Source organism: Simochromis diagramma, unplaced genomic scaffold (assembly GCF_900408965.1).
Source record: "Simochromis diagramma unplaced genomic scaffold, fSimDia1.1 OVJJ01000822.1, whole genome shotgun sequence".
NCBI classification, from domain to species: domain Eukaryota; kingdom Metazoa; phylum Chordata; class Actinopteri; order Cichliformes; family Cichlidae; genus Simochromis; species Simochromis diagramma.
This window is the reverse complement of record NW_024387520.1, coordinates 9,396,816-9,409,848: the sequence shown is the minus strand read 5'-3', so window position 1 is coordinate 9,409,848 and position 13,033 is coordinate 9,396,816. Positions and strand designations below refer to the sequence as shown.

Sequence of the window (13,033 nt, the reverse complement as noted above, 5' to 3'; positions counted from 1 at the left end):
GGGTGATCCTTTGACCCAGAAGTGTTCTCGTGCTGGAGGCAGCCACACCTGCTGCTCGTCAGCTGCCGCCAGCTGCTGCTGATTACCGGCATCAGGAGCGTCTTATTTAACAGTGTGGCTGAGGTCCAGTTGACACTCGATCCTTCAGTTTACCTCGTCAGTACAGCCATGGACTTGCTTTTGAAAAACCTTGCTTTGAAGACGGATTGCCTAGCTGACTTATTGTGTTTATCTTTACTAGGAAACGGGAGCAGAGTCACAGATTGGATATGAGTTTGGATATATGCCATACCAATGTTCACGGACGCGAGCACTGTGTGGGGATTTTGAAGATCACCACCTTGGGGTGTATATACAAGTCCAGTTCCAGGACTTGTATATATTTTCCCTATTGTTTTTCACTGTAGATAAATTCACTGTTTTCTCTCTGAAGAGACCTGTGTTTGGGTCCGCTTCTTATCAACACCTTTATGTATGTTTTCCGCCCCGGACCAAACACAGTCTTTAAGCAGTCAAAGTGCATAATCTAAGATAAGATAAGATAAGATAACCTTTATTAGTCCCACACGTGGGAAATTTGTTTTGTCACAGCAGGAAGTGGACAGTGCAAAAGTTATGAGGCAAAAATTTGAATACAATAAGAATAAATACAGTACACAACTGTACAGAATAGAATAAAATACATGTGCAAATTAAGCTAAAACAGCAGCACCAGATACTACAGTGACTTGAGTTAAAGCATTTAAGACCTGTAATAGATTTAAGACCCGATTTAAGACCCGGGCAGCACGGTTAGCCCTGTTGCCTCACAGCAAGAAGGTCCTGAGTTCAATTCCACCATCAGGCCATGGTCTTTCTGTGTGGAGTTTGCATGTTCTCCCTATGTTTGCGTTCTCCCCAGGTACTCCGGCTTCCTCCCACAGTCCAAAGACATGCACTTTGTGTGGATAGGTTAATTGAAAAATCTAAATTGCCCATAGGTGCGAATGGTTGCCTGTCCCTGTGTATCCCTGTGACTGGCGACCTGTCCAGGGTGTACCCCACCTCTCGCCCTATGACAGCTGGGATAGACTCCAGACCCTGCGACCCTAAAAACGGATAAGCGGAAGTGAATGGATGGATGGATGGAGATTTAAGAGCCTTTAAAGACACAGAAAGCCCTGATAAACAGTATAATCTTTTTCATCCTCTACTTATGATTTTCTTATTTCACTTTCTGTTTTTCTGCAATCAGCTTAACAGAATTAAAATAACACCATCTACCGAATGATGTTTGTCAATAGCAAATCTTAACTCCTTCTCAAGTATCCATTACATAGTATTGATTTAAGACAGTATAAGCAAGCTTGACTGATGCTTGATTTTGCAGGTCTTGACAATGATTTTCAGTACTGATTGGGTTTATAGATAAAACTATCAGCAACAATATTAAAATTAATTTTGGGTTGATACCCTTTTTATTACCAAAGCATCTCTGACTTATTAAGGAAAGGGTCTATTGTTATCTCCTTTAGTGTCTGATATGTTAATCTTGTGGGTTCAGTGGGTCTCGAAATTAGGCTTGTTGTGGTGCATCCCTGAGATCATCTGGGAAGTGTGGAGGCCAACTAAGTAAGGCACTGACTCTTTTTTTGTTTCCCTCAGAACATTCCTATGCAGTTTGTGCTGTGTGATGGGGAGTATTGTCCTGCTGCTGGAAGGCACTGCTGCCTACAGCAAAAGGGTTTCCTGAACATGACAGCAAAACTGTCTGAAACAATTACAGACAGTTCAGTTCAATTCAATTCTATTTTACTCACAAAGCTGTAGTGTCATTTCAAAACAACAGCTGTGTGAATTAACTTTATATTGAAAGATAAAGAGATAAATATGAAGGTATCATATTTGTAAACTTAAATTGATTTTTGCTATTCTTTGATTTGGCTTTTGATAGTATAAGAAAAGTATCAGTCTCTATGGGAATGAGATATTGGAGGAGAGGGGAGGAGCAAAACTTCAGAGATGCATGTAAAATGTAAACTCAAACTTTGGACAGTCACATTTTGGGGTGTTTGATAAATTCGTCTAGAATTCTAGAAGTGAGAGCTGCTCCATGTAAAGTGTGATGGACACAATTTCTCCCAAAAAAGTCCAGTGTTTCCCTGGATATTTCCCAATTATCTATGAAGCCCACTTCATTTTTGGACACCAGCCAGAGAGCAAGCAGTTTAAGGACACCATGTGGCTAAACATGTCCCTGCTGGTACAATTATGGAGGGGACCAAGTCCTACAAAGTCCAACATTTCAAAGCAACAGCCATATAAAGCCTAGACCCCAAGGTCTTCCAGCACGATATTGCAATTTAACAAATAATTCAAATTAATCACATAACCTGTCAGTGGTTTTAATGTTACAATTAACAGATGTAAATGTTTGCAGTGGGGACAATTGATATGTTGTGTGTTTAACATACAGAACCATCACAAATCTAAGGCACTGTCCTCACCAACAGATGAGATGTCAGTAAAGTGGTCCTCCCCTTCCTCTGCATTGATGAGATCATTCTTACTCTTCCTGGTCCGTTTTAGCACTGCAAATACATCAAGGAAACACAAAAATAAAAAAGGATTATGAACTAAGTCAGAAAGCAGCTCATATACTTTAATATTATATTATTAATGATATATTAATATTCTTCTGGTTTTGTTTTGGGGGGTTTCCTCACTCTGCCACATGCCACGCAATATTCCGTTTTTCAGCTATTCTGCCTTGACAGAACTCAATAATCCAAAGGAGGAAATCAAAGTTGATTCTGTTTGTCTGGAGACGGCATTTTCAATGGGAAAAATGTTTCATCCAGCACAAGCCATAATAATATTAAATGCAAAAGGGTTTGCACAAAAAATAATTTCTATATAGTCCTTATATATAGTCCTGTAATGGGCCTACTTCCTCCCTATCCAGTATATTGCACTGATCACTAAACAAATGGCCACTTGCCTGTAGGTGTAAATAGGCACCATAAGTGTTGCTCTTCTGTGCTGTGCCATCTGCTTAGCCAATTTTTATTTTTTTTGTTTCTCCATGGTATAATTCACACCAATTCTCTTGGCAGTTGTGTATACCAGTGGAGCTAATCCTTGGGGTGGACCAATTTTGGCATAGAGGGTTGAAAGCCCAAAGAATACTCTATTTTGAAAAAATTGTGTCTGACCTGCTCCAATACTCCTCACAAATAAAAACTTACCAATAGTGTTTACTTTAGGAGCAATGGTCCTTCTGTCCTAGATTGCCTGGATCATTCTTTATGCATGTTCCCGACTTTGACAAATGCTCAGCTGGGATAACCACATTTAGTTATGAATGATGTTTATCAATAGCAAATCTTAACTCTTTTTCTGACGCTTGACTTTTCAGGCATTGACAATGATTTTCAGTACTGATTGGATTTATATATAAAACTATCAGCAACAATATTAAAATTTACAATTTTTGAAAGTCTGAAAAAGATCAGGTTCAAGGACTGGACTGAGTGAAAGAAGCCAATGTCCAAAGAAAAAAAGTATAAAAGAGCTTTAGAAAGGAGAACTATTCCTCTAGACCACAAGAGCGTCTTTTGAAGCAGTATATAAAGAACTGAGGTGTGGCTCAAGACTTTTTCACAGTACTATAACTGAACTAATGAAGATGGAGAAAATAGAGAACTACAGAGCCATTAGTTCATTTACAGTACTTTTACTGTTAAGTTAGCCAGGTGAAATTGGGAAGCTGATGGTGGATCCATGTTTCTCTCTGTCTGTCCCTTGCATGTGAAATAAAACTTAGTTCCAAGAGCAGACATATTTGGTTGGTGTTGAGAGTGTTCCTGTTGTGAAGCGCACCCTTCACAATCCTGTAATTTCTTAGAGACTATGTGCACTGCTTCAGCAACTGGAAGGCAAAGTGAAAAGAAACATAACATCCTAAGAGGCAATTGTTTCATCTGCCTCCATAATGGTGTCTCCCACATTCTCCATTCCTGTGTTCAGGAATGTGGTGTTTTGGAGCCCTCTGGGTTGAGGACCAAATCCAGAACCTTGGAGAATTTTGGGGTGACAGAACTGACAGTATACCTTTAACAGTTCTTAAACAGTTATACCTTTTTAAGTATCTTAGGAAAACCATACAGACTAGGTGTAGTTTCCCCTGTGTTATAGGGTCTGGTGAATAGCATTGTCTTTTTCTGCTTCAGACTGTCTATATGACAATAAACATTATCTAGATCTTAGGAGAACAAAACAACCTCTGGGTAAGTGGATGGCTTAACACAGAAGATGTACGTCACCAGACCAGGAATCTACCATGTATCTGCACCTCCAGGCAGGCTGCCATTTTTCCAATTGCAAGGGTGTCCATACCCAGGACAGAGAGGAACACTGATTTGACCATGAGTGATTTACCGTATTATTCAGACCATAAGGCACACCAGATTATAAGGCACAGGTCTGTTTTCATACATAAAGTGCACTGGATTATAAGGCGCATTAAGCGAAACAAAACAGTCAGATAGGTCAAACTTTACTCAACTCATTCTTCTTGCTTCCTCCTCTTCCGTACCATTGATTCATTAATATTGACTTCTCTGGCAGCTGCTCCATTCCCGTGTTGTTGCAGTATATTAATGACTAACCTCGTATTGTGGATGGATTACCTCAGTTGTTCTCCTGATTCCTGACTGAAGTTTGGGCCGTTTATAGCATCCTGCCATGCCATTGCATTTGTTCCTAACCATCGGGAACCCTCAACTTTTATTGAGTGGAAAAAAGTTTGAATTCCTCCAGCTTCACTGTGTTTATATTATACTAACATAAACACAGTGAATGCTAAGCTGTGTTGTCTGTGAAGGTTCTCAGTCATCCAGGTCATTGTAGTCTAAGGAGCTTAGAAAGAAAAGTGTCTGGACTTCTTTAAGTTGCTTGAAGACGTTTCACCTCTCATCCGAGAAGAACAGAAGAAGCCTCTCGGATGAGAGGTGAAATGTCTTCATTGAGAAAATTAAAGGATTTTAAGTGTGCCTTATAGTGCGGAAGATATGGTAAGTGAAAAGGAAAACAACCATAACTAAACCAAGGAGGCAGCCTTACCATACATATAAAACTTAAGAGGAAAAAAAACAGAGGCCTCCAGTTTGGTTTATGCAATATTTATCATATAAGACATAAGAATTTAGGTTGTACAAATATTTTCCATTCTGCTGACATAACACCCAAATTTGCTCTACTGCTGTTGGCGTTCTGTAAAATAACACAGTTCAAGTTTGCTATTGAGAATTTCTTAAAAAGGAAGAGTAAAAAACAGGACGGTATTCAAATGACAGAAAAGTGAGTCACAGCTGCATGAAGGGCACTCATATTACAATGCTAACTTCAGTGAGCCTCCTTCTCTCTCCTGCATTTTGATCTCATTGGCCTTCCACCTTTATAACCATAATAAAGGTTAACTGTAATCCTGGGTGAGTTGCAGATGAGAGCTAGTCTGGTCTATGAGCACACATGTAAACAGACAAACAGGCACATATATGCACAGCCACATAGCCACACACAAAGCTGTAATAAACGTAAATAGTTTTTTTTAAAACCTAAAAAATATGGGACCTGTAAGTCTTATAATGTGCAGGGCTCGCAAAATCGCTAGCCCGACATCCCGGGGCTAGCGATTTTTCCAGTCGGGCTACCAAAATCTATCTCTGCCCTGCCCGTCGGGCTATTGTAGGAAGGAAAAATATATGTCAATGCTTTTGCATTCTTTCGGAAATGTAGCTGGGTAATTATGTCATTGGCATCGATGAGCCACGGTCAATATGTGACATATTGAAATCACGTTTGAATTTGCGCTTGTTTTTTGCTTTCACTTTGCAATCGCACGAACTGTGTATAGAGAGTGACAGTAGGCTACTGATTGGTGAGTGATGATAATTTGCGCACCAATTCCTCTGACATCGTCTTATCAATCGTTAGCTTACTATGCAAACATGACAAGTGAAATCTCCCGCAGCAAGCTTAAACATATAAGAGGTTGATCGCGCAGAGAATCGCTGACCGTTATGTGTGTGTCTGTAAAAGCAGGATATATATTTTAGTTCTGCTGAGCCAAATAAGTCAGGTCAGGGTGAAGAAGTGACAGCCAAAGAAAAGCTTACCACAAAACGGAAAAGTTAGGACAAATCAGACTATAAGGCAAAAAGAAAGTGCAGCTTTATGGTTTCATGGACAAAAGAATTTCTGTGGCTGCAATATGACGAGCTATATAACCGGGGCTGCACATAAGTGGTCCGCAGGTGCGCATTCGCTGTCAAAATAAAATAAAAAACGCGCACAAGATATGAAGTTGCAACGCGTGTTTGCATACATAAGATTTTCTGGAGGAGGACAGACATTTGTTTAGAACTCTTAAAGATGTCGAAGAAGCAAGCTCCTTTAAGCAATTACTTTGGTGTTCCTCCACCTCCAAACAAATGTCAGAAGGAGTCCGAACCACAAAAGAAGCGCGTATTCTCGGAAAAGTGGTTGCAGGAGGTGAGCTGGCTTCAAACAAATGATGAACGCACAGAGATGTGGTGCGGAATGTGCCGTGAAAATCCATCACTCTAGCGGACAAAAACAGTGCTTTTTATATGGACGCAAACGCGCGTTGCAACTTCTTATCTGGTGCGCGTCTTTTATTTTGACAGCGAATGCGCACATGCGGACCACTTATGTGCACCCCTGTAAATAACATAATGTTCTGCCGGGTGTGTTGTTGGTTTTCTCTCGATTTCTGAGTCGACAAGCGCCTTTGTTACTGGGACCAGTCATTTTAAGAAAGGCCCCCATTAGAACCCATGAGAAATGCAAGAAATGCATTATTGCTCAGTCTGCAATATCTTTCCCAGAACAAACACCAATTGCAAATAACATACTAAAAATAAACCTGAAAAATCTGTTTAGAACAGCGTACTATGTTGCAAAGAGTGAACTACCACTGGCAAAATTTAGCAGTCTTTGCAAACTTCAAAAAGCAAATGGCCTAGATCTTGGTTCCACTTGTCTCTTACCCGTGACTTCAGTGGAAATTTCAAATTCAGGATCTGACACAGACTGATTCATGTCCTACACAGTTCTTACAAGTTCATAGAAATTTCTGTTCAGTTAGAACCAAGTATTTGAGTTGATGATTGTAATTTTTATACAATGTTGTAATTTGTTTTTCAACAATTTTTTGATTAATGTTTTGTTTCCTTTACAATATTATACTTTAATGTATAATATTGTAAAGGAAACACAACATCAATCAAAAAATTGCTCTCGTTTTTATTCGGGCTACTTAAATTTATTTTGGGCTACCAAAAACTGAAGAGTCCCTGCCCGAAGGGCTACCAGGGATTTTGAAATTTTGAGAGCCCAGATGTGCATCCAAAGATTTTTAGATTTAAGCTCACTTTTTATATTTAACTTCTTAATGATGGTTGCATGTTGTTCTAAATGTAAATGTTGAAAACTGATTCTGAAGATACCAATCCTCACCAGAGTTGTTGTGTTTTCGTTTGTACCATGCTCCATCCAAAGATTTCTCTTCTGCGTTCTTGTCTTCCTCAGCCAGCATCACTTCTTCTGCAACACAAATTATGATAAACAATTATGTCATAATAGTGCTAACATCAAGTAAAGCAAAGCTGTTATTTAAATCTAACGGTAAAAATCAGTATATAACTATATATATATAAATAAATATATAAATAATATATATATAAATAACTAAATTTACACCTGCAGTGTAAAGATATGATTGTGTTTCTGACCCGCTTTGCAGATCCACTCCAGGTACCCAGTTAACTCTCTCTCTATTTGCTGTTGTCGGCGAAGCTTCAAGAATTCTTGCCTCTTCTCCACACGCTCTCTCTCCTTCGCAAATTCCCTGAAAAAAAACACAAATACACACACATGCACACACACACACACAAAGAAAAGTTATTAAAACTGACAAGCCAACATAGACCCTGGAGCATTCAGCTGTTGATGGGTACACAGACGGCGGTCTTCCAGCAGGTGAGGCAAAGTCCCTGTCTAACCCTCACACTAAACTGAAAAATGGTCTTATACTGAGACAACCAAATACTATCTGTCACAACGGTAAAACACACTGTTCTTTCTTTTACTAATTAAAATGAGATTATCTTAAGTCACAGTCTGATGATGTTTGACTTGGCCAGTTTTAGAAAATATTTGCAATTTAAAACCAGTGACTTCATCTTCTCCTCATGGGCCAAGACAGAAAAAAGATAAGCTAAAAATAACATGCACATTGGACATACTCGTGCTTTCAGATAGAATGGGTTCCATTAAATACCCTGCACTGTGAACAACAATATATTTGTTTGTGTTTGTGATAGTATAGCTGATGATAGTAGCATACCACAACTAGACTGATGATGGGGGTTTAAAAAACCCACTTTAAATTTTACACGGAACTTTAGTTTCCAGCCAGTCCTTAAATACTGAAATACTGCTGGTGACTGATGATAGCAAGAAATTATTGCCAAATTCTTTGACCACAAGCAGCTGGAAAACCTCTTACACAGTAAATGTTAGTTTTCTGTTGTCCTGTTTCAAGATAAAAGATTTATTTGCAACAATGGCAGTGGATTATTTGAGTTTGTTGGACTAAGGTCTTATTGGATTCTAGGGAGACTGGAGGTCAAGTAAATACCTTTGTGGTGTTTCTGAAGCACCTGCTGAGTAGGGCTGCCACAAACGATTATTTTGATAGTCGACTAGTCACCGATTGTTTTTGCGATTAGTCGACTAATCAGATCATCATCCATTGAAAAACATACAGCTTATTGCACCAGCAGCATCTGCTCTTATATAACCATCATTAGCTTACAGCTTTAAGTGTTTAAGGTCTGTGCTACCTAAAAATAAAGACAAGATGATAGTTTATTAAATTTTAATGACATTTGCAGATTGTTTTGGTGAAGTTTAATAAACTCCTTGCTATCTAAAATATAACAGGACACCGGAGTATATTCTTGAGCATCTCACACTTCTGATAATCAGTTGTCAGCTTGACGTTTATTCAGCTGTGTAAAAACTATAACTTTAATCTCAGCCAAACCGATTTACTCAGGAACAAATAAAATACTAAAAAAAAAAAGCCAAACAATAACATTTTTAAGTTATCTAAGTGACTTATATATGTTTAACCTGAGTAGGGAAAGATGGCTGTGGGTATGAAAACGATTCCCCCGGAGTCCGCGGTTCTCAGGGGCTCTAGGGAGCCTTGCCACCGGCTAGCTATCGAGCTAGTGGGTAACAGACATCGGAGCGCTTTTGAAAATATGTGGTGTCTTGATAAACTGAGCAGATATTTGAGGTTTACACAGCTACATTCTCGCCTGAAAACATGTTAAACGTTTATTTTGTGACCCAGAAAGAATAATAAGAGTAATATTAAAACTAACTAGCTGCCGCCATTGTTGAAAATTGAGCTGAGCTTCGCTATGAATTCTGGGACACAGCTTCTTCTTCTTCTTCGGGGTTTAACGGCAGCTGGCATCCTTGTACATGCAGTGCTGCCATCTTCTGTTTCAGTCCGTTATTACACTCTTAAATCCTACTACTTATTCCTGCGTCTTTTGGGATCTTACAAAGCTTCAAACGACGTGTCGACTATTAAATCAGTCGTCGACAATTTTGATAGTCGACGTAATCGTGACTAGTCGACTAATCGTGGCAGCCCTACTGCTGAGTAGTTTTTGAGGTATGGCATTTTGTTCTTTCTTGCAGACTCCTGCTGTGAGGAGTACCAGTGGGGAGTGGGTACGTTTGGTTTGCAGCAATGTTTTTAGTGGGTGCTAAAGGTCAAACTAACGACAAGAAACGGGGTACAGGGCTCTGGGCCACTGTGCTACCTGTCAAGTAGGGTGGCTGTCAATTCATTATTTGTACAGTCAGCATACTCACATTAAAAGAAAAAAGAAGCATATGAAGGAGAAAGAAGAAGGAAAAGAAGAGAATTCTTAATGTCATGGAAAAAAGCAGAAAGACACTGATGATAGCATGACTTGAAACTGTTTCACTCACATCTGGAACTAAAAACAGCTGTCTGTGAACTGTAAAATGCATTTATGACAGTGTGTAAATCTAAGTAGCTCTAGAGCAAGTGGATTTTATTTATCTTAACAAAATAACTGATAAAAAAACATCAATAAGGATTATCATCACTGGTAGACCTACACCTTCTCATCGAGACACACAGGAGGCAGCAAAGAGGTAACGTAGGGAAATTTTCAATCAAAAGTGTTCAGGCAGGCATCCAATCTTTATGTAGTGTGCATGTCCTCTCTAGCCCATAGCATCCCCAACCACAAGGTGCACTAGAGAGGTTGCATAAAACTGCCTTGACTCCGAGAGAGACTGGGATGAAGGTCTGCCTTTCCTGCTGTGTGCTGATTGCAAGGCGAAGCAGGAATATCACGATTTTAGTGTGTAGTATTTAGTGTTTGCACATAATGTGCGAAGGCCCCTCAAAGTGTTGAAAGAGCAATTATTGGCTGTCAACGTACCTCCTCAGACTAACGTCCTTAATTTCGTCAGAGTTCAGAGAACTGTTGCACCATGTCTGTTTTTTTAATTCACTCTACAGTTTAGTGTTTTCTTTTCTTTCCTGGAAGAGTGGAGTTGTAGTAGGTAGGTAGTTGTAATTAGCTGTTTGTAAAATTGTAAAATAAATGTATTTAACACACAGTTGTTCTTTGGAGACTCAGCTTATGTATGTGTAACCCAGTGTTAAAAATGGGATTAAAAGCATAAATATTGATATACTTTTGATTAAAATACTCATTTCACAATGGGAATAAATATTGATAAAAAGCAATTAAATATAATAAATACTGATACAAAGCATGTAAACAAAACACAAGTTTAATTAATATGTGGATAAATGGTGTGGAGGCAGGACTTTTAGAGCGTTCTTGTCAGACACCCTTGGCTCCTACGAATCTAGAATCTGTCTGATCTGGCCCATATTTCCCTTCTGTTCTGGTATTGTTGTTAAAGGTAACTATACTGCCTATACTACATACAAAGAAGGCAAGAAGTAGTGCTAACAGGTCTTACATGCCCACTACCAGTATTTCACCACCAGTGCTACATATAGCTTGTGCTGTTGCCCTCATGTCCCCTCCCCTTAAGCCCTTGCAGATATGGGTCCAAAAAGCTTAAATGTGAAGAAAAGTGCTCCCATCCACCACTGCTTTGTTTTCCACAGTGGCAGAACAACTAAATTAAATCCAAGCTGAAACTAAATCTGCCTGCATAAAAACAAACTGCTAGCTGACTTTGTCACTATCTTTAAATTTGTCCTGTAAGCTTTGCTCCAGACTGACAGCAGCCAAACGCCTTTCTTTCCCTTATATACTTGCCACATGCAGTGGTGCATCTAAAAGGTCACTCACGGTGTATTCCACTAAATGTATTTTTAAAAGTAAAAGTTAAACATCTTGTTTTTCAGATATATAATTAATGTTAATTATGTAAGTCTACTAGTAAATGATGATATAGATTTAAACTGCCTAGTTATACACTGACCAAGATGTGTGATGTAAGTCTGTAAAGGTTCTCATTCATCCAGGTCATTGTAGTCTAAGGAGCTTGGAAAGAAAAGCATCTGGACTTCTTTAAGTTGCTTCAAGCAACCTAAAGAAGTCCAGACGCTTTTCTTTCCAAGCTCCTTAGACAATGTGTTATGTAAGAAACTTTTAATCACCTATTTACCACATTAATATGAAAATTTTAATCATAGGCAGTGGAACTCGTGTTATGTCCTTTTGAATATAACAGGCAAATTGAATAAGTGCAGGTTTAACCAACAATTTCAAATTGGTAAAGTAGTCTAACTATAGTTAGACTTCAATTCAATTCAATTTTATTTATACAGCGCCAAATCACAACAAGAGTCACCTCAATGCACTTTATATTGTAAGGTAGACCATACAATAATACACACAGAAAAAATCCCATATGATCATATGATCCCCTATGAGCAATCACTTTGGTGACAGTGGGGAGGAGAAACTCCCTTTTAACAGGAAGAAAACTCCAGCAAAACCATACTCGGGGAGGTGCAGGGCCATCTGCCACGACCGGTTGGAGAGAGAGAAGGAATACGGATACAAAACATGCTGTGGAAGACAGCCAGAGATTAATAAGTGTGATTCAATGCAGATAGGTCTATTAAGTGAGAAAGGTGACTGAAGAAGAAATACTCAATGCATCATTGCGGTCTTGTCGAGTACTGACAGGGACTAGAAAGAGAGTGTATTTCTCCTATATTGGCTTCCCTTCATTGGTTCCCTGTTAAATCCAGAATTTAATTCAAAATCATGCTCCTCACATACAAGAGAAAACCGCAGAGTCCAAAATTGCTTTGGCAAATATTAATTCAATATTAATTTTAGTGACCTCCAATTGTAAACGGGTGTCATAACTGCCAATGTGATTAATTTTATTGAATTTACATTTAGCCTTAGCCAGCAGTTTCCCTCAATGTCGCCTGCTCTGGCCCCTGGAAGACAACTGACTATGGTTACTGGTGTCTCTCGCTTCTCATGTCTCAGAACAGAATCACTAATTACCAGAGTTTGATCCCCGGCGGCTGTGTTGCCGAGTGGGGGAAAGCAGTTAGACACATGAACAGCTTTGTCGTGGACCAGGGGCTTCTGTTTAAGACTATGCTTCGTCCTTACCATCACCCAACCACCCTGTTTCTCTGGCTGCATGGCACAGTCTGCCAGGGGACAGCTAGTGGGCCTAAGTTACCTTCTGCTGTAACTATAAATTAGGCAGTGAATACACACCGAGTGTGCTTGGAAGCATGTGAAGATTACACTACAAAATAAAACGTTATTAATAAGTTTTATATTAAATTGCTACGCAGATTAAGCTACACAAAAACACCACTGTGTGTTTATACAATTCTCTGCATTTAATTATTAGTTATTATTAATCTCTGGCTGAGTTCCACAGCATGTCTTTG

The 13,033-nt window shown here is 39.1% G+C and overlaps 1 protein-coding gene across 16 annotated transcripts in view; it reads right to left on the bottom strand.

Moving 5' to 3' along the window:
• The window catches only part of cacna1ba (calcium channel, voltage-dependent, N type, alpha 1B subunit, a), a 332,183-nt gene that overhangs the window by 212,272 nt on the left and 106,878 nt on the right, over positions 1–13,033 (bottom strand). For all 16 annotated transcript variants that reach the window (XM_040019432.1, XM_040019434.1, XM_040019438.1 and 13 more), the window contains 3 exons: positions 7,797–7,912; positions 7,522–7,608; positions 2,487–2,570 (listed from right to left, as the gene is read on the bottom strand). In XM_040019432.1, the coding sequence (XP_039875366.1) occupies positions 2,487–2,570; positions 7,522–7,608; positions 7,797–7,912 (287 nt within the window). The remainder of the gene's footprint in view (positions 1–2,486; positions 2,571–7,521; positions 7,609–7,796; positions 7,913–13,033) is intronic.